Source organism: Anser cygnoides, chromosome 38, assembly GCF_040182565.1.
Source record: "Anser cygnoides isolate HZ-2024a breed goose chromosome 38, Taihu_goose_T2T_genome, whole genome shotgun sequence".
NCBI classification, from domain to species: domain Eukaryota; kingdom Metazoa; phylum Chordata; class Aves; order Anseriformes; family Anatidae; genus Anser; species Anser cygnoides.
Window position 1 is genome coordinate 434,145 of NC_089910.1, and position 20,228 is coordinate 454,372.

Sequence of the window (20,228 nt, forward strand, 5' to 3'; positions counted from 1 at the left end):
CAGAGGAGAGCAGGGGGCTGCTGCAGAGAAGGTGCCTGCACTGCAGGCCTGGCAGGAAGTGCCTGAATCCCCCCTCCCTTGGTGTTTCAGGCAGCAGCTCTCTCTCCCTCCCTGCCCAGGTCTCTGCTGCCTGGAGCTGTCCCTGCTGGGAGCTGCTTCCCTGTCCCCACATCTCCTCCCTGCCATTGCTCACAGACCCCGTCCCACCTGGTGTGTGCTCTGCTCTTCCCTGCAGACACCACCTATTTCAGGGCACTTTACAGGGACATCTTCCTTTGTTCGGTGGCTAGGGAGCAGCTCTGACCTGTCCTGAAAGCCCTTCAGGGCAGGAAAGTGAAAGAAGAGACTCTCAAGAGTGCCTTCCCTTCATGTAGTGCAGGACTTGGTCTTCCGTTTAAAGAATCAAGCCCAGAGATGTCCTGTTGATGTTCTGGAGCTGGGAGCAGCCTGTCCCAGGAACAAGCTTCTGGGCACCAGCAGGAACCTGCCCTGCTCTGCCCTACCCTGCTGGGGGGGCTCCTTCCACCCACAGCTTCTCCCCGCAGCGCCCTGGCCAGCTCCCCAGGCAGGCTGAATGTTGAGCCTGGCAGGCGGCAGAGGCGACAGCCCCTGGGGCACAGCAGGGACCCTGCTCTGCACCACAGCCCTGGCCACCCGTGCCTGCACCCCTGCATCTGGCCCCACAAGAAGGAACCTTCATGTCCTGTCCCTCTGATAGTATGGACAAGTAATCCCTGCTCTGGAACTTGTCATTCTCCTCTACTCCAAAGAACCTCCGAGAGTCCTCCTGAAAGCTCTCAGAGGCTGTGGGATTTGCCAGCAAATCTGGAGATGGCACCAGGAAGAACAGCTGCCCTGCCCTGCAGCCAGAGACTTACCCTGTTCAGGGCTGGGAAGATTTCTCCCGCAGTGAGCTCTCAGCAGCCCCCCTCCACACTGCCTTTAACATCTCCCTCCCTTCTCCCAGCCGCCCTTGTCCCCTGCAGGCAGTGCCCCCAGCCCTGCTGCGCTGTGCAGAGGAGCTGCTCGTGGCAGAGCTGTCTCTCTGCAGTGCTGCCCGCTTGCCAGGAGCTCCCCTTGGGCCCAGGAGCCCGGCCCAGCTCAGCAGCACAGGGAGCTCTTGACAAGTCCCTGGGCTTCCAGGGGAGCTACAAGGCCTACCGGAGAGCTACAAGGTGAAAGGCAGGCTGCATCCCATCTCTTCCAAGCACATATTATTATTCAGACGGAGGAAACATTTTCACAGAAACTGAAATCACTCTGTCTACATAAGCTACGCACCCAATTGCCGGCCTGCAGGATCACCATATAATAGAATGCTCTGAGTCTGAAGGGACCTTAAAGACCATTTTGTTCCAGCCCCCTTGCCATGGGCAAGGACACTTGTCCCTAGACCTGGCTGCTCAAGGTCTCATCCACCCTGACCTTGAACACTACCGGGGGGGATGAGGCATCCACCACTTCTCTGAGCAACCTGTTCCAGTGACTCACCACCGTTTGTGTGAAGAATTTCTTCTTTAGATCTGATCTAAATCTACTCTTTTTTTTCTTTTTTTTTTTTTTAACTGTTGCCCCTTGTCCTACTGCTACTCTCCCTGACAAATAGTCTCTCCCCATCTCCTGTTTATCTCCCCCTGTTTCTTATGAAGGGGGAACGAGAGAGTGGCTGTGTGTGTGTGGTGCTTTACTGCTTCCTGAGGATAAACCACAACGTATCCAGGGACACAAACCTGACTGACAAATGATAAAGGAAGCAGTGAAGGGAGCCAGACATGGTCAGTCACACTGACTGGTGAGAGCATGGGAGACAGAGAAAATGTTTATTCCAGGGAGGTTATCTGATTAGGGACCTTTTTAGATGGGAAACCAAGGGAAAAGGGGGAATGCTGGTAAAAGGCACGTCCTATGAAGACAGCCTGTGGACTGCTGGGTAGTCTGCAGAAAAGAAGGCTGAAGGGCGACCTCATTGTTCTCAATAACTTCCTTAGGAGGGGAAGTGGAGAGGGTCGTGCCGGTCTCTTCTCCGTGGTAACCAATGGCAGGACATGTGGGAAAGGCACAAAGCTGCATCAGGGTCTCTTCAGACTGGGCATTAGGAAAATTTTCTCTATTGTGAGGATGGTCAAAAACTGGAATTGTCTTTCCAGTGACCTGGTTGATGTCCCGTGACTGTCAGTGTTCAAGAGGCATTTGGATCATAGAAATATAGGATCAACGAACGGCTTGGTGAGGAAGAGACCTTAAAGATCATCCAGTTCCAAGCCCCCTGCCATGGGCAGGGATGCCACCCACTAGATCAGGTTACCTGCTGCCTCAGCCAGCCTGGTCTTGAACACTTCCAGGAACAAGGCATCCACAACCTCTCTGGGCATCCTCTTCCAGTGCCTCACCACCCTCTGAGTGAAGAATTTACTCCTAACCTCTAATCTAAATCTCCCCCCTTTTAGTTTGAAACCATTCCCCCTTGTCCTCTCATTATCTGATTGAGCAAGGAGTCTCTCTCCATTTTTTTATAAGCCCCTTTAAATACTGAAAAGCCACAATGAGGTCCCCCCAGAGCCTTCTCTTCCGTAGGCAGAACAGCCCCAGCTCTCTCAGCCTTTCTTTGTAGAAGAGATGCTGCAGCCCTCTGACCGACTTCATGACTCTCCTCTAGATCCGCTAACAGGTCAACATCTTTCTTGTGCTGGGGGCCCCAGACCTGGACACAGTATTCCAAGTGGGACCTCACAAGAGCAGAGTAGAGGGGGACAATCACCTCCCTCGACCTGATGGCCAGTCCTCTTTTGATGCAGCATAGGATGCTCTTGGACTTCCAGACTGCAAGCTCGCACTGCTGGCTCATGTCAAGCTTTTTGTCCACCAGAAGCCCCGAGTCCTTCTGCGCAGGGCTGCTCTCAATCAGTTCTTCTCTCAGTCTGTACTCATGTCTGGGATTGCCCTGGCCTATGTGCAGCACCTTGCACTTGGACTTGTTAAACTTCTTTAGGTTCACATTGGCCCAAATCTCAACCTTGTCCAAGTCCTTTGGATGCCATCCCTTTCTTCTATTGTATCAACTGCAACACTCAGCTTGGTGTCATCTGCAAACTTGCTGAGGGTGTATTCGATCCCACTGTCTATGTCACCGGCCTCCAGTCTGCTCAAGAAAGGGGATATGGTGGGTACACACCACATGACACCCAATGGTTTTACCTGCATGACCATGGAGAGGACATGAAAAAATGGGATGGGAAATCTACCTTGACCCTAGAGGCATGGGTATGTGAGTTGCAAGGAAAAACAATGGCCAAAGGGGGGTCTTCTGAGAAAATTGCTACTCCTGTTTCCATCACAGTCCCTGAGACACACGGAAAACTACTATGAATAGGGCTATAGGGGTCCTGCTTCCAGCCAGATGGAGGGAAGAGACAATCATGTTTATTGGACTGTGTGGATTTAATGGCCTGGAATCATAGAAGCATAGAATCATAGAATAGTCCAAGTTGGAAGGGAAACAGAAGGATCATTGGGTCCAACTCCTGGTACCACACAGGTCTACCCAAAAATTCAGACCATGTGACTAAGTGCACAGTCCAAATGCTTCTTAAACTCTGACAGGCTTGGTGCAGTGACTACTTCCCTGGGGAGCCTGTTCCAGTGCGCGATAACCCTCTCAGTGAAGAACCTCTTCCTGATGCTTAGCCTAAACCTCCCCTGCCTCAGCTTGACACCATTCCCATGGGTCCTATCACTGGTCACCAAAGAGAATAGAACGGCACCTGCCCCTCCACTCCCTCTCGTGAGGAAGCTGTCGACTGCGATAAGGTCTCCACTCAGCCTCCTCTTCTCCAGGCTGAACAGACCAAGTGACCTCAGCCACTCCTCATACATCTTCCCCTCTAGGCCCTTCACCATCTTCATAGCCCTAGCAATGACGTGCTTGATGCACCTCAGGATACAGTTGGCTCTCCTGGCTGCCAGGGAACACTGCTGGCTCATATTCAGCTTGCTGTCAACCACAACCCCCAGATCCCTATCTGCGGGGCTGCTCTCCAGTGTCTCATCCCCCAGTCTGTACGTATAGCCAGGGTTGCCCCGTCCCAAGTGCAGGACCCGGCACTTGCTCTTGTTAAACTTCATGCAGTTGGTGACTGCCCAGCTCTCCAATCTGTCCAGATATCTCCGCAAGGCCTTTCCACCCTTGACAGAGTCAACAACACCTCCCATTTCAGTGTCATCAGCAAATTTCCTCAAAACATCTTCTAGTCCTGCATCTAAATCACTTATAAAAACATGGAAGAGTACTGGCCCTAAAACGGAGCCATGGGGTCCCCACTAGTGACTGTCCACCAGCCTGATGTGGCCCCATATACCACAACATTTTGAGCCCTACCCATCAGCCAATTGCTATCCCATTGTATGATGTTTTTATTTAGCTGTATGCTGGACATTTTGTCCAGTAGGATCCTATGGGAAACTGTGTCAAAAGCTTTACTGAAATCCAAAAATGTCAGACGCACAAGAATATAAGGCTCAAGTGGACACTGGTGCAAACTGTACTGTTATGCCATCAAGCTGTAAAGGGGCAGAACCCATTTGTATTTCTGGAGTGACAGCGGAATCCCAACTGGTACCAGTATTGGAGGCTGAAGTGAGTCTAACTGGGAAGGAGTGGCAAAAGCACCCCATTGGGACTGGCCTGGAGGCTCTATACATTCTTGGCATAGACTACTTCAGGAGAGAGTACTTCTGGATCCAAAAGGGTTCCGGTGGGCTTTTGGCATATCTGCCTTGGAGACGGAGGACATTAAACAGCTGTCTGCCTTGACCTGGTCTCTCATGGGACCCTTCTGTTGTGGGGTTTCTGAGGGTTGAAGAACAGCAGGTGCTGATGGCTACCCCAGTGGTGCACCTGAGGCAGTATCACACTAACTGAGACTCCCTGATTCCCATCCACGAGCTGGTTCATCAAGTGGAGAGCCAAGGGGTGAACAGCAAGACTCGCTCATCCTTTAATAGTCCCATATGGCCAGTGGACTATCGTGGCCTGAATGAAGTCATGCCACTGCTGAGTGCTGCAGTACCGGACGTGGTAGAACTTCAGTATGAACTAGAGTCAAAGGCAGCGAAGCGGTATGCCACAACTGATATCACTGATGTTTTTCTCCATCCCTTTGGTAGCAGTATGCAGACCACAGCTTGCTTTCCCTTGAAGGGCTGTCCAGTCCACCTGGAATCAACTGTCCCAGGGGTGGAAACACAGCCCTACAATTTGCCATGGACTGATGTGGACTGCACTGAAAAGGAGGAAGCTCCTGAATACCTGCAGTATATTGATGACAACATAGTGTGGGGTGACAAAGCAGAAGTATTTGAGAAAACAAAGAGGATAATCCACATCCTTCTGAAAACCAGTTTTGCCTTAAAAGCAAATGTAATCAAAGGACCTGTATAGGAGAACCCATTTATTATGCCTTTAGAGTACTTTTCCAAAAGTTACACAGGAGAGATGGGATCACTTTTCCTAAGAGCTCTAAAAGTTATAGTCAAGTGTTACTTAAGTCTGAACTGTCTCTTTTCCTTCAGTTTTCCATCTTAATTTGAGATTTTGACCACCTCATTGAATATCTCCAGCTTTTAGAAGAGCTTTGAAGCTTGAAGACAAGGTGACTTCATAGTTTTTAATCTCCTTGTCTTTTTCGTAACTATGATTTCAGGGCTCCTATCTGTTTCTCAGCATCCTGGGCTTGACCAGTGCAGCATGACAGCTGGTGTTAGTAACCTTTGTTTTCATGGCTCAGATCTCTTCCAATTCAATATTCAGGTTCTCTCTTTTTTCAGTACTTTCTTCTCTTAATTCGTTTACTTCTTGGCAGTAGAAGATCTCACCTGTGTTGGCAATAACGTGCACTTCAGTCAGTTTTCTCTTGCCCTTTTGTCTTTCCACTCCTTTCAACCTTGCTGCACCTATGTCATATACAGAAATGGTTTTGTGCCCAGCAGGCACACATCTCCATGAGAGAGAGAGCCCACTCTGGCAGCCTGAGAGAGCTGAGGCTGCTGCATCTCCATGTCCCTCAGTTCAACCTGAGCAAGGCAGAGTGTGTACTCCTGGGAGGCACACACACAAGCCTCTCTGGCTGAGCAGGACGGAGAGACGTTAGTGGGAAATGTGAAGTGGTTGTGTGTGCACTTGAATGCTTGTGTGTGTGTGCAAGGCGGATCCCTCCAGCAACTGGGCTCAGACACTCAGCCTCCCCTGGACATGTGCCTGGCTCCCATTCTCTCCACTTGAGGGGACCAGAACAGGCCCTCTGACACCCTGGTTCTACTCCAGTTGCTGCACTCACTCCCCATGTACACACACCATGTGTCCCTACAGCCCTTGGCAGCAACCACCTTAGTATATTGTGATGCAGAGAGCTGCTGCCAGTGGCTCATCTTCATGGGTTTCCTTCCTGGACATCGGGGTGGTGGTCCACCCAAGGCAATCCTGGAAGGAGCTGGGACAAGATCTTGGTTCCACAGGAGCCTGTGACTTGGGTTCCCACCTGCCATTGTGCTTTGTGCTCTTTTGGGATCATGGAGAATGGCCCTTGATGAGCTGGGGGCTCATCATGTGATGGGCCTGGAAGCAGCCAGGGCAAGGCATGAACATCCTGCCACCACTTCCCTGGCCCTTCCTTTTGCGTGCAGATGCACTTCTTATCAAACACCCTAACACAGTCCAGCAGGAACATAAACCTCTGGAGACATCTACTTGTGGAGGTCACATACATATGGAGGTGGTATTACATAAGATATGACCGCAGAGAACTCAAATTGCTCTTCAGAAATGCATCACTATTAGGGGAAAAGCTGTGCTGTTGCACGGGCCATGGCTTCCTTCAGGGCCAGCATCACGGCCTTGTTTCTAAGACTGTAGATGAATGGGTTTAAGAATGGGTACAGGACAGTGTTCAGCAAAGCTACAATTCTGTTGGTCTCCAAAGAAACATGTCCTGAGGGACATGAGTAGAGAGCAATGCAGCTTCCATAGACAATGGCCAAGGTGGTGAGGTGGGAAAAACATGTAGCAAAAGCTTTTTTCCTCCCAGAGGCTGCTGGCATTTGTAGAATACAGAAAAAGATGCTTGTGTAAGATGCCAGAGTTAAACACAAGGAAGGCAGCACGATAAACAATATGAAAACTGATTCTGTTTTCCAAAGCAGGCTGGTGTCAGAGCAGGAAAGTTGGAATAATGGGGTGTTGTCACAGAAAAAATGCTCAATCTTGTTCAAACCACAGAAAGTGAGCTTGGAGAGCAGCACCAAGTGGTAACTCAAGAATGCAAAGCCCATGACCCAAACAGCAGCAACCAGGTGGATGCAGAGCCGATGCTTCATGATGGCAGCATAGCGCAAAGGCTGGCAGATGGCAACGTAACGGTCAAAGGACATGACAACAAGGAGAGCGAACTCTGCAACACCCAGGGCAAAATAGAAAGAGGACTGGGCAAAGCAGCCACCTACTGAGATTGTTCTCCTGTCAGAGCTCAGAATCACCAACATTTTGGTGCTTGTGGAGGACGTAAACCAGATTTCCAGCAATGCCAGATTGCCAATGAAAAAGTACATGGGGGTTTACAGGCGGTTATCCACACACACCAGGAAAATGATGGCTGCGTTCCCCGTCACCGTTGTCAGGTACATAAGTAGAAGGACCAGATGGAGAAATAGCTGTAGCCTTTGATCAAGCCCTGAGAAGCCTGAGAGGATGAATTCAGTAACGACAGTTCCATTGCCTACTCCCATGTCCAATTTCCATTCATCCTGCTGAGGTAGGAACATGGCAAAACCAAGTACAATAATTTCATGGTCTGGACAGAAGGCTATCTCCTTCCTTCTCTCTTTTCTTGCTTGCAGGCTTCCCATACAACAGAGAGAGAAAAAGATTCCTTTGGAACTTCCTCACACCCTGACTTTTCTATTTCACATATCAAGCAGAGTCCTCAGGGAATTTCTTGTCTTCTTTCCAACTTTGTCCATCAGCCACAAGCGATTCTTTCTCAAGAACACAGGGCTAAGAAAGGGTTGTTAGTGATTGCACCCCGTTCCTGGGAAAGTCCACATTCACTCAGAACAATTGCAAACATCCATCATAACAATGTTTCAAAAGGAATTCTCATGTCCTGCACAAATATTTCCTACTATGTAGATGCTAAACCATGAATTCAAATATGTATATTTAAAGTTCTTCTCTCTCCTCTTCAGTACTTGCCTTTTTGGACTAGCAGCAGCAGAGGATCCCTTGGTTGATTTCAAGACAAACAAATTTCATGTATCTCTTTTGTAATGCCCTGATTTATTCTGCATCATCTTCCCCTGTTTCTTTAGGAAAGAGGGAAAATGGGGACCAAGTGTAATTTGCCTTTTTCAGTAATCTAAATTAAGGACAAAATTCATTATTGTCCCACCAGGTCAGTGGAAATGTATCCATCACACAATCTCATCTGACCTCATTCTGCGTGGAAATGCAGTTTTTTCCAAACAGTTGCTCTTCTCTCTTACTATCAGATGGTGTCACCTAAATGCCTTACTGCTCCAAGAGGTGGAAAAATCTTGTCATCTTCAAAAGCTTAAGGATGGTCCTTGTTGTACAAAGAGGAAGCGCCTTAAAAAAGTGCCAAGTACTATTGTGTAGGCTTATATTTCACTTGTCTAAAAGTCATATCCTGGAGGCTGAGCAATTTAACTTACTCCCATCCTGTCAATGCTGAGAGAAAGAAGAGCATCTGAAAGAGATCCCTCACCTTTATTTTGCATGGCAGTTCTAGTCTGGGACGACCCAGCCACGAGCACTTTCTCTTGTCTCCATTGACTGTTGGGGAAGCCTCGGGAGAACAAGTTCTCACAGGCACCAGGAGTGAAGTAGGTGAAACTCATTACTGAAGTCTCAAGTCTCTGATGATTTAGGTAAGTTGCTCTCATCTGTAAATCAAACTACTCCTCTAACAGGAAAAAAAAAAAAAAAAAAAAACAGAGAGAGAGATGAAACTCATTACTCAAGTCTCTGACGATTGTAGTAAATTACTCTCTTACATAAATCACACTACTCAGGTAGCAGGAAAATAAAGAAAACTAAAACAAAAAGCACAAGAGATACTTGTTCAGTAAAGACAGACATTTTCTCCTTCACCTTTCCCTATGTGTTTAGACATAGAAAGGATCAGAGCAGATGACTGCAAAAAGAAACCACCTCAAAATGCAAGGGTGGAGGAGGAGATGATGGGTTTGAAGCAGTGAAAGGCTTCTCTGTGGGATGTGTTGTCCCCTCAGGACCTGTCCCAGGGCAGAATGGGTGCACTTAGGCAGTAAAATGGGAAGCTCAGAAGTGGGTAGTACAACCATGTTTGCACGGACATTTCAGCCTGGGGCTTGGGCTGGTCTTAGACCCCAAGTGCCCCACCTTGCTCTTTGCCTCTAGACTGGCAAAGGGAAATCTCTGCACTGGCTTCATCTGGAAAACTTGTTGAGATTAACCCATTAGCTGTAATTGTTTTAGCAAAAGCTCAAGCCCAGTCACCAACAGCAATATGTTGCGGTTTAGCCCTGACAATCAACTAAAAGCACTGAGGGGATCTGGTCAAAGACCTTTTCCCATGCAATGAGAAAAAATAAGAATGGGAGGCAGTGACAGGAAACAAGTCTGGTCAGTCACATTAATCATAAGATCACAAAAACATATAAAGATTTGGTTTCAAAGGCACCTTAAAGATCATCTATTTCCAACTGCCCTGCCATAGGGAGGGGCACGTTCCACTAGACCAGGTTGCTCAAAGCCCCATTAAGCCTGGCCTTGAACACTTCCAGGGATGGGGCACCCACAGTTCCTCTGGTCAACCTGTTCCAGTGCCTCACCACCCTCAGAGAAAATAATTTCTTTTGAATATCCAATCTAAAACTACCCTCTTTTAGTTTAAAAGCTACCTCTGTTCTGACTGGAAATGCAGGACGGGGAGACCCAGTGGGCACAGTTGTCTGTGCTGCTGCTAAGGACAAGAGATATGGATCCCGATCTGTCTCAGGAGCCTCACACTGAAATGTAGGTGCATGGGGTTCACATCCAAGCCTGATACATGAACTCCTCTTTCTGGTGGAGATGATCAAGGAAGAGGAGCACTTGTTTGCAAGCACCCAGCAAAGAAGTGCACAGCAGCCGTCCCAGTCCATGTCTTTTCTACCTCCTGCAACAACTGCCAATGGGGGGTAGTCACTCTAAATGCCTATGTCATGCTTTTCTGATCCATGAAGAGTTTTCAGATACCCAAAGGCATCAGAAATGGCCCCAGAAACCTATGTCCAAGTTATTCCGTCTCTTTTTATTCACAGACTCCCACCTGCATGTTTTCTCTCCTCCAGCTGGACCCCTCTCTTCACATCTAATTCCTCTTCCAAGGATCCCCCAGTGGGCTGCATCAGCTCAGTACTTTGGAAACTTGGTTGTACATGTTGCACCTGGGCTATTGCCTGTGGTTGGGGGTTAAGAGAAGCTCCTTTCCTCTTCTTGTCTCACACCTGGCTTTCTCATCTGGAAGAAATCTCAGCTGATGAGCTATAGGCCTCAGAAAAATTAGTGTTCAGGCTGGCAATATAATGCTAGGGATTAAGGGATATGGATTATCAAGAGCAATGGATTAAAAATAATGGAAAGAGCTGATGTGGTGTGGGCTGGACTTCAGAGTAGGATTTGAGGTTGGGGATGAGAGCAGTGGATTCCTTTGAGTGTAAGGGATAGTATTTAGGGTAGCACCAGGTTTTCAGGTTCCTGGTTAGAAACATTGCCAGGACATAACACGAACATTTTTCCCAGTGAGTGTTTTAGCATCATCAGCCTTACCTGAACCCCTCTTAACTCTTCAAAATCTTTCTTTTCTCTTAGCCAAACCCCTCTTCTCTCCCCCAGATCTCCCAGATATGTTCTCTCAGCTCTCCCCTGGCCATCCCAAATGTGTCACCCTGTTGGGGGCAGCTTTCCAATGGCCTTTATGACCTCAGAGGCTCTGCCTCCCTGCTGTTGGCCAGCCAGGTGCTGGGACAGAAGTGACCTCACAGCCAGCATCCACAGGGCCACAAGGAGCTGCTGTGCTCAGGAGGCCTCTTCCCAGCCCCCCCAGCAGCAGTGGGTGCAGGGGATGCCCTGCACAATCCCTCAGCTACTCTGCCTGCCAACCAGCTCATGCTTCAGAAGGCCTCCCACACATCCGGAGTCATGTTCCCCATGCAGCCTTTAGTTCCTCCAGGGCATCCTGAAGGAAATGGCCACTGCTGTGTGGAAAATTAAATCAAGAACTGATATATGTTGTAGGAGAGTGTTGAGAGCTCTGCAGAGAAGGAATTAGTGTGAAAGTCATGTTGATTAGCATTGGTCATATCCATATCCAGTGAACAAGGGCCCAGCCCAGACTGCTCTGTGGTTCCCCCCAGCCTCTCTCAGGAGGCCAGCCCAGTCCAGACCCTCCCCAGCTCTCCACACCTCCTTCTCCTCTGTCCAGACCAGCCCAGCCCAGCCCAGCAGAGGAGCTGAGGCTGGGCTGGCACTAAAGCTGCAAATGGAGGAGTGGAGGTCAGTGGCAGTGTCTCCGCTCCTGCCATTTGCAGGAGATTCCCAACCCCTGGGCATCCTGCAGCTCCCCAGGACAGCCCTGCTCCCCAGCACAGAACACCAAAACACTGCTGGCCCTGGGGCTCCTCAGGCAGCACCACTGCACACACACACAGTGCCCTGCTCTGCTCCCGGGACACCCCAGGTCCCACACAGCCTTGCCCCAGCCCACCATGTCTGGGCTGGCCTGAGCAGCCATTCCTGCAGCCCCTGCCCATGCTGCCCACAGCCCCCGAGCTGGCGGTGCTGCTCTGCAGAGCGTGGGGGCTGTGGTGCGTGGGGCCATGGGGGCACTCTGCAGGGCTGTGCTGGTCAGGCTGGCAAGGCAGAACCAGCTGGTGGAGGGCATTGCCACTGACTGCCTCCCACACAAGTGGTTCTTTGGCCATGGAGGGTGCGCACGGATAGCCGGCCTTCTTCAGAGTCAGAGACTCATGGAAGAGAAACAAGGAAATCAAGGAGCCTCCTTTGAGTCTACTCCTTTGCAGTATCCATGAGAGCAGCTTTGGAAGAAGAGCTGAGCCTTCAGGCACTGCCCTCAGCAGATCTCCTTTTATGCTGGAGATGCTGGTGTGGAGCCAGCTGTGTTAGAGAAGTGCCCCTGGCCTGTCCCTGCCTATGGACACAGGACTGCCCCACAGCAGCACGATGAGCAAGTGACAAGAGCAATCAGTCCTCACAGCAACACAAGGGCTCTGAAGGAGAGTGTGGGAGGTGAAATGGAGAGCAGCTTGGGACAGACCAAGCCCTGGGGTTCCCTGGCAGTGCTGCTGTGCCAGGACTCTTCTCCCCTCCACCTCTGCACACAGCCAAGTGCGCCTGCAGCTCCACCACAGGTCTCTGAGGGAGAATCTCAGGCAAGCAAGTCATTGCCATGTCTTTTCTATTATTTAAATACAAAGAGAGCCTGGCTCCTTCACACCAAGTTTCTATGTCACAAGAGACAGGTAGATACTGAAATGGAAGAGGATGAACAAATACATTTCCTATTCTATCATGAATAAAGGAAAGGAAATTTAAAACATAAAACTAAATAGCACCAAATATATTGGGTCTGAAGCTGTAATAAGTTACCTTATGAGCGGTATGTAAAACATGGGCGGTTTATTGCTTCAGAAAAATGTCCAGTCATCACTTTCCACACTGCATCCTTCAGCTCCTTGTTCCTCATGCTGTAGATGAGGGGGTTCACTGCTGGAGGCACCACTGAGTACAGAACTGCCAGCAAAAGATTCAGGGAGGAGGAGGACATGGATGGAGGTTTTAGCTAGGCAAATAAGCCAGTGCTGATGAACAGGGAGACCACAGCCAGGTGAGGGAGGCAAGTGGAAAAGGCTTTCTGTCAGCCCTGCTTTGAGGGGATCCTCAGCACAGCCCTGAAGATCCGCACATAGGAGAAAAGAATGAAAACAAAGCACCCAGATACAAAACAGACGCTAACCACAAGAAACCCAGCTTCTCTGAGGTAGGCATCTGAGCAGGAGAGCTTGAGGATCTGGGGAATTTCACAGAAGAACTGGTCCAGGGCATTGCCTTAGCAGAGGGGGAGGGAAAATGTGAGGGCAGAGGATATGTTGGGTGGCAGAGGAGAGCAGGGGGTTGCTGCAGGGAAGGTGCCTGCACTGCAGGCTTAACAGGAAGTGCCTGAATCCCCCCTCCCTTTGTGTTTCAGGCAGCAGCTCCCTCTCCCACCCTGCCCACGTCTCTGCTACCTGGAGCTGTCCCTGCTGGGAACTGCTTCCCTACCTCCACATCTCCTCCCTGCCATTGCTCACAGACCCCATCCCACCTGGTGTGTGGTGAAAGCTGCCTGCAGACACCTACTGTCCCAGGAAAATTTTCAGGGACAACTCCCTGTGTTTAGTGGCTAAAGAGTATCTCTGACCTAACAGGAGGTAAGAAAAACTGGGGTCTCATTGCCTTCATAATAATGTAGAAATAAATTCCCGTCTCCCACTGCCACCCAGCAAAGCAAGAGGAGAAATCTCAAAGCACAGAACGGTTTTCTTCAAGAATTCCTTGCACTTATCTTTCTCTTGTGGAGTCTACTCTGAAGTGCCCTGGGGGTGCTGTGGTGCTGGGAGCAGCCTGTCCCAGGCAGCAGCCTCTGGTCACCAGCAGGAACCTGCCCCAATGGGCGGGGGGGGCTCCTTCCATCTGCAGCTTATCCCTGCATCTCCCTGGGCAGATCGCTGGGCAGGTTGAGTGCTGCACCTGGAAGGTGGCAGAGGCCTTGCCCCGGCACACAGCCCCTGGGGCACAGCAGGGACCTTGCTCTACACCACAGCCCTGGCACCACTGCCTGCACCCCAGCTACACAGCCTGCAGCCAGCCTCGTGAGAAGAAACCTTCATGTCCTGTCCTTCTGCCAGTTTGGGCAGGTGATCTCTGCTTTGGACCTCGTTGTTCCCCTCTTATACAAAGAAATTCTGAGAGTCCTTCTGAAAGCTCCCAGAGGCTGTGGGATTTGCCTGCAAATCTGGAGATGGCACCAGGAAGAACAGCTGCCCTGCCCTGCAGCCAGAGACTTACCCTGTTCAGGGCTGGGAAGATTTCTCCTGCAGTGAGATCTCAGCAGCCCCCCTCCACACTGCCTTTAACATCTCCCTCCCTTCTCTCAGCCACCCTTGTCCCCTGCAGGCAGTGCCCCCAGCCCTGCTGCGCTGTGCAGAGGAGCTGCTCCTGGTCAGAGCTGTCTCTCTGCAGCGCTGCCCGCTTGCCAGGAGCTCCCCTTGGGCCCAGGAGCCCGGCCCAGCTCAGCAGCACAGGGAGCTCTTGATAAGTCCCTGGGTCTCCAGAAAATCAACTTTGAAACAGACTGAAGTAAACTTTTATGTTCCTTCCTTCCACTGGAGAGGGAACACTGTCCTTCTTCATTTCAGAAGAGGTATGATGTCCAAGAATCACCTTTCCATGTCCTGGTTTTAGGCAGAACACCCATGCACAGACAGGGAGGGATCTGCCTTCCCCCTGCTGAGGGAAGGGTTTCAGCTGAGTCAACCAAGGCATCTTAGTTTTGTTTGCAGTCCAGAGGCTAGAAGGGGGCTTAGCTGCCTCTCCCATGCCTCGCACAAGCCCACAGGAGTTGGGATTCCTCTTGTCTTGGTTCAGGTGGGCACAAACCAGGCAGCTGAATGTCAACTGCTTGTCTTAGCTCCCAGCACATTGAATGGAGACAGGCCAGGAGGGAGCTGTTCAGATGCAGACCCCTGGTGACATTGGAGATGCCAGAGTGACATTTGAGTGACATTTGTGGTGTTAGATTTCTCTGGGTCATAAACAGAGATTTTATTGATGCATATCCAATATAATATAACTGTAGCCAGTGTTCAATAGCAAAAAAATAAATGCAAGCTATGACCTGGTTGCCATCACTGAAATATGGTGGGACCTATCCCATGACTGGAGTGCTTCAATGAATAGGCTCTTATAGGCTTGTTATAGGCTCTTCAGAAGGGACAGGCAGCACAGAAGGGGCAGTGATGTGGCTCTCTATAGCAGAGAGTGTTTTGATGTTGTAGAACTCGAGTCTGGGAATGATAATGTTGAGTCCCTATGGGTTAGGGTCAGAGAGAATGCCAACAAGGCAGGCATCCTGGTGGGGATATCTTATAGATCGCCAAGCCAGGATGAGGAGACAGATGAGGCATTCTACAAGCAGCTGGCAGAAGTCACGCAATCACCAGCACTTGTTCTTGTGGGGGACTTCAACTTTGCAGACATATCCTGGAAATACAATACAGCTCAGAGGAAGCAGTCTAGGAGGTTTCTGGAGAGTGTGGAAGATAGCTTCCTGACACAGCTGGTTAGTGAGCCTACCTGGGTACGTGCCCCACTAGACCTGCTGTTCACAAACAGAGGAGGACTGGTGGGAGATGTGGTGGTCAGGAGCTGTCTTGGGCAGAGTGACCAAGAAAAGGTAAAGTTCTCTATTCTTGGTGAAGTCAGGAGAGAGATCAGTAAAACTGCTGACTTGGACTTCTGAAGGGCAGACTTTGAGCTGTTCAGGACACTGGTTGGCAGAGTCCCTTGGGAGGCAGTTCTGAAGGGCAGAGGAGTCCAGGAAGGCTGGGCACTCTTCAAGAAGGAAATCTAAAAGGCTCAGGAGCAGACCGTCCCCACATGCCCAAAGATGAGCCGGCGTGGAAGAAGGCCGGTCTGGCTGAACACGGAACTGTGGCTAGAGCTTAGGAAAAAAAATAGGGCTTAGGACCTTTGGAAAAGAGGGCGGGCCACTCAGGAGAACTACAAAGATGTCATGAGGCTGTGCAGGGACAAAATTAGAAAGGCCAAAGCTCATCTGGAGCTCAGTCTGACTACTGCTGTTAAAGATAACAAAAAATATGTTTATAAATGCATAAACACAAAAAGGAGGATTAAGGAGTATCTCCATTCTTTACTGGATGCGGGGGGAAACAGTGACAAGAGATGAGGAAAAGGCTGAGGTGCTTAATGCCTTCTTTGCCTCAGCGCTTAGTGGCAAAACCAGTTTTTCTCTGGATACCCAGTACCCTGAGCTGGTGGAAGGGGATGGGGAGCAGGATGTGGCCCTCACTATCCACGAGGAAATGGCTGGCAACCTGCTACAGCACTTGGATGTATGCAAGTCGATGGGGCCGGATGGGATCCACTCGAGGGTACTGAGAGAAGTGGCAGAAGAGCTGACCAAGCCACTTTCCATCATTTATCAGCAGTCCTGCCTATCAGGGAAGGTCCCAGTCGACTGGCAGCTAGCAAATAAGACGCCCATCTACAAGAAGGGCTGGAGGGTAGACCCGGGAAACCATAGGCCTCTTAGTTTGACTTGAGTGCAAGGGAAGCACATGGAGCAGATTATCTTGAGTGTCATCACACAGGACTTGCAGGGCAACCAGGCGATCAGGCCCAGTCAGCATGGGTTTATGAAAGGCAGGTCCTGCTTGACGAACCTGATTTCCTTCTATGATAAAGTGACATGCTTAGTGGATGAGGGAAAGGTTGTGGATGTGGTCTACCTTGACTTCAGTAAGGCTTTTGGCACCATTTCCCACAGCATTCTCCTCAAGAAACTGGCTGCTCATGGCTTGGACTGACATACACTTCACTGGGTTAAAAACTGGATAGCTGGGCCCGAAGAGTTGTGGTGAATGGAGTTAAATCCAGTTGGAGGCCAGTCACTAGTGGAGCCTGAGTGGGCTGAGGCCAACTCTATGAAGTTCTACAAGGCCAAGTGCCGGGTCCTGCACTTGGGGCGTAACAACCCCAAGCAGCGCTACAGGCTGGGAGATGACTGGCTGGAAAGCTGCCTGGCAGAGAAGGACCTGGGAGTATTGGTGGATAGTCGGCTGAATATGAGCCAGCAGTGTTCTCAGGTGGCCAAGAAGGCCAACAGCATCCTGGCTTGCATAAGAAACAGTGTGGCCAGCAGGACTAGGGAAGGGATTGTCCCCCTGTACGCGGCTCTGGTGAGGCCTCACCTCGAGTACTGTGTTCAGTTTTGGGCCCCTCACTACAAGAATGACATCGAGGTGCTCGAGACAGTCCAGGGAAGGGCAACAAAGCTGGTGAGGGGTCAGGAGAACAAGAGGAGTGGCTGAGGGAGCTGGGGTTGCTTAGCCTGGAGAAGAGGAGGCTCAGGGGCGACCTCATCGCTCTCTATAGGTACCTTAAAGGAGGCTGTAGAGAGGTGGGGGTTGGTCTATTCTCCCATGTGCCTGGTGACAGGACGAGGGGGAATAGGCTAAATTTGAACCAGGGGAGGTTTAGGTTGGATATTAGGAAAAAATTCTTTATGGAAAGGGCTGTTAGGCATTGGAATGGGCTGCCCAGGGAAGTGGTTGAGTCACCATCCCTGGAGGTCTTTAGAAGATGTTTAGATGTAGAGCTTAGTGATATGGTTTAGTGGAGGAATTGTTAGTGTTAGTCATAGGTTGGAGCAGGTGATCTTGGAGGTCTCTTCCAACCTAGATGATTCTGTGTTTCTGTGGTTCTGTGAAGGAGCCTCATTCAAGTCTATTATTTTGCAATATCCGTGAGAGCAACATTGGGAGCAGAGCTGAGTCTTCAGGCACTGCCCTCAGCAGATCCCATTTTATGCTGGTGATGCTGGTACGGAGCCAGCTGTGTTAGAGAAGTGCCCCTGGCCTGTCCCTGCCTGTGGACACAGGACTGCCCCACAGCAGCACGGTGAGCAAGCGACAAGAGCAATCAGTCCTCACAGCAACACAAGGACTCAGGAGCAGTGAGTGGGATGTGAAAGGGAGAAAACCTCAGGAAAGACCAAGCCCTGGGGCTCCCTGGCAGTGCTACTGTGCCAGGACTTTTCCCCTCCACCTTTGCACAGAGCCAAGTACCCCTGGAGCTCTACCACAGGTCTCCAAAGAAGGATCTCAGGCAAGCAAGTCACAACAGGGTCTTTCCTATTATTTAAATATATCTCAAATATACTTTAAATACACCTTGTTTCCACCAAGTCTCTTAGTGACAAAACACAGTTAGGATAAAACAGGAAGAGGATAAAACAGGACATTCCTTTGTTGACAATACTATCACAAGAAACGCACAGCAAAAAGATAAAAAAAAAGAACAACAAAATTTATATCTGGTCCTGCAATGAGCTCTATTATGAGTGAAATGCACAAGAAGAAGCCAGGCAGTTTACTGCTTCTGAAAACAATCCAGTCATCACATTCCACACTGCATCCTTCAGCTCCTTGTTCCTCATGCTGTAGATGAGGGGGTTCACTGCTGGAGTCACCACCGAGTACAGAACTGCCAGAAAAAGATTCAGGGATGAGGAGGACATGGAAGGGGGCTTCAGATAGGCAAAAAAGGCAGTGCTGAGAAACAGGGAGACCACGGCCAGGTGAGGAAGGCACATGGAAAAGGCTTTGTGCCGTCCCTGCTTTGAGGGGATCCTCAGCACAGCCCTGAAGATCTGCACATAGGAGAAAAGGATGAAAACAAAACACCCGAACAACAAACAAGAACAAACCACAATGAGCCCAACCTCTCTGAGGTAGGCATTTGAGCAGGAGAGCTTGAGGATCTGGGGAATTTCACAAAAGAACTGGTCCACAGCATTGCCTTGGCAGAGGGGGAGGGAAAAGGTATTGGCAGTGTGTAGCACAGCATAGAGAAAAGTACTGCCCCAGGTAGCTTCTGCTATTTTGGCGCAAGTTCTGCTGCCCATTATTGTCCTGTAGTGCAGGGGTTTGCAGATGGCAACATAGCGGTCATAAGCCATGATGGTGAGAAGGAAAAACTCTGCTGTGACAAAGACAGCAAACATAAAGACCTGGGCAGCGCAACCCAAGTGGGAAATGGACCTGGTGTCCCAGAGGGAGTTGGCCATGGCTTTGGGAACAGTGGTGGTAATAGTGCCCAGGTCAAGGAGGGCAAGGTTGAGGAGGAAGAAGTACATGGGGGTGTGGAGGTGGTGGTCGCAGGCTACGGCTGTGAGGATGAGGCCGTTGCCCAGGAGGGCAGCCAGGTAGATGCCCAGGAAGAGCCCGAAGTGCAGGAGCTGCAGCTCGCGTGTGTCTGCGAATGGCAGGAGGAGGAACTCTGTGGGGAAGCTGCTGTTGGACATTTGCTGTCTCTGGGCATGGTTGACTGTCCATGGAGGAATAGATACAAACAAGTTTGATACTAATCTGAGCAAAACGTCTACCATGTTTCACAGACACCTTCTCAGCAAGACACACTGTATTACCTGTGAGCTCTGGTTTTTTTTTCTATCTAAGATTGCCTCAGAGATCTGGCAGATCATCTGTGGGCTTAGCAGGAGTCAGTAATGCCCTAGAGTTCTAGTAAAGGGCACCGGTGGTGGACCTTAGATGCCCGCTGGCCAGAGGCATCTCTTTATTTGCAGGTGCTGAGAAGGAGTTCCTACAATCCCACAAGAAACAGTGAAGGTGGTGTTGGTGCTGTCTGTAGGCTAAAAGGTGTGGAGTGAAATTGTGAGGTTCCTCAAAGACCTACAGGTCTCTTTCAGTGTAATGTTGTATGAGTTTCAGTCTCTCTACAATCCTGACAACACCATTATCATCCCCCTGACAGCCCTCCAAAGCAGTTGAAAGCAGAGACCTCAGAGGGTGTCTTCCCTTCAGGTACAGCAGGTGTTGTTCTTCCCTTTAAAGAATCTCCCCCAGAGATGTTCTGGGGGTGCTGTGGAGCTCTGAGCAGCCTGCCCCAGGCAGCAGCCTCTGGGTAGCAGGAGGACCTTTCCCCGCCCTGCCCTGCTGGGGGGCTCCTTCCACCTGCAGCTTTTCCCTGCAGCTCCCTTGGCATCTCCCCTGGCAGGCTGAGTGCTGAGCCTGGCAGGCAGCAGAAGCCCTGCCCCGGCACACAGCCCCTGGGGCACAGCAGGGACCCTGCTCTGCACCACAGCCCTGGGCACCCCTGCCTGCACCCCAGCTACACAGCCTACAGCCAGTCCCGTGAAAAGGAACCCTCACGTCCTATCCATCTGATGGCTTTTACAGGTAATCCCTGCTCTGCACTTTGTCTTTCTCCTCTTATCTAAAGAAATGCTAAGTTTGCCCTGAAAGATCCCACAGTCTGCGGGATTTGCCAGCAACTCTGCAGATGGCACCAGGAACAAGAGCTGCCCTGCCCTGCA

The 20,228-nt window shown here is 50.3% G+C and overlaps 2 protein-coding genes and 1 long non-coding RNA gene across 3 annotated transcripts; all 3 read right to left on the reverse strand.

Annotated features, from left to right (window-relative positions):
• Nucleotides 1-5,521: 5,521 nt before the first annotated feature.
• On the reverse strand, nt 5,522-11,568 carry LOC106049143 (uncharacterized). The gene is made up of 4 exons (XR_007160162.2): nt 10,862-11,568; nt 10,362-10,552; nt 8,775-8,972; nt 5,522-5,871 (listed from the first exon to the last, which is right to left on the reverse strand). It is a non-coding gene; the product is annotated as an uncharacterized lncRNA (long non-coding RNA).
• On the reverse strand, nt 6,767-8,214 carry LOC136786264 (olfactory receptor 6E1-like). Its single transcript, XM_066987046.1, has one exon. It carries the CDS (start codon nt 7,597-7,599, stop codon nt 6,829-6,831), a length of 771 nt encoding a protein of 256 aa, XP_066843147.1. The 5' UTR covers nt 7,600-8,214; the 3' UTR covers nt 6,767-6,828.
• A 6,659-nt stretch (nt 11,569-18,227) lies between the features above and the next one.
• LOC136788517 (olfactory receptor 14A16-like) lies at nt 18,228-19,325 on the reverse strand. The gene has a single exon (XM_066987070.1). The coding sequence runs from the start codon at nt 19,278-19,280 to the stop codon at nt 18,228-18,230; it is 1,053 nt and encodes a 350-aa protein (XP_066843171.1). The 5' UTR covers nt 19,281-19,325.
• Nucleotides 19,326-20,228: the final 903 nt, after the last annotated feature.

Excerpts from the sequence above, each read along its gene's own strand:
- LOC136786264 (XM_066987046.1), bottom strand. The coding sequence starts at position 7,599 with ATGTACTTTTTCATTGGCAATCTGGCATTGCTGGAAATCTGGTTTACG.
- LOC136788517 (XM_066987070.1), bottom strand. The coding sequence starts at position 19,280 with ATGGTAGACGTTTTGCTCAGATTAGTATCAAACTTGTTTGTATCTATT.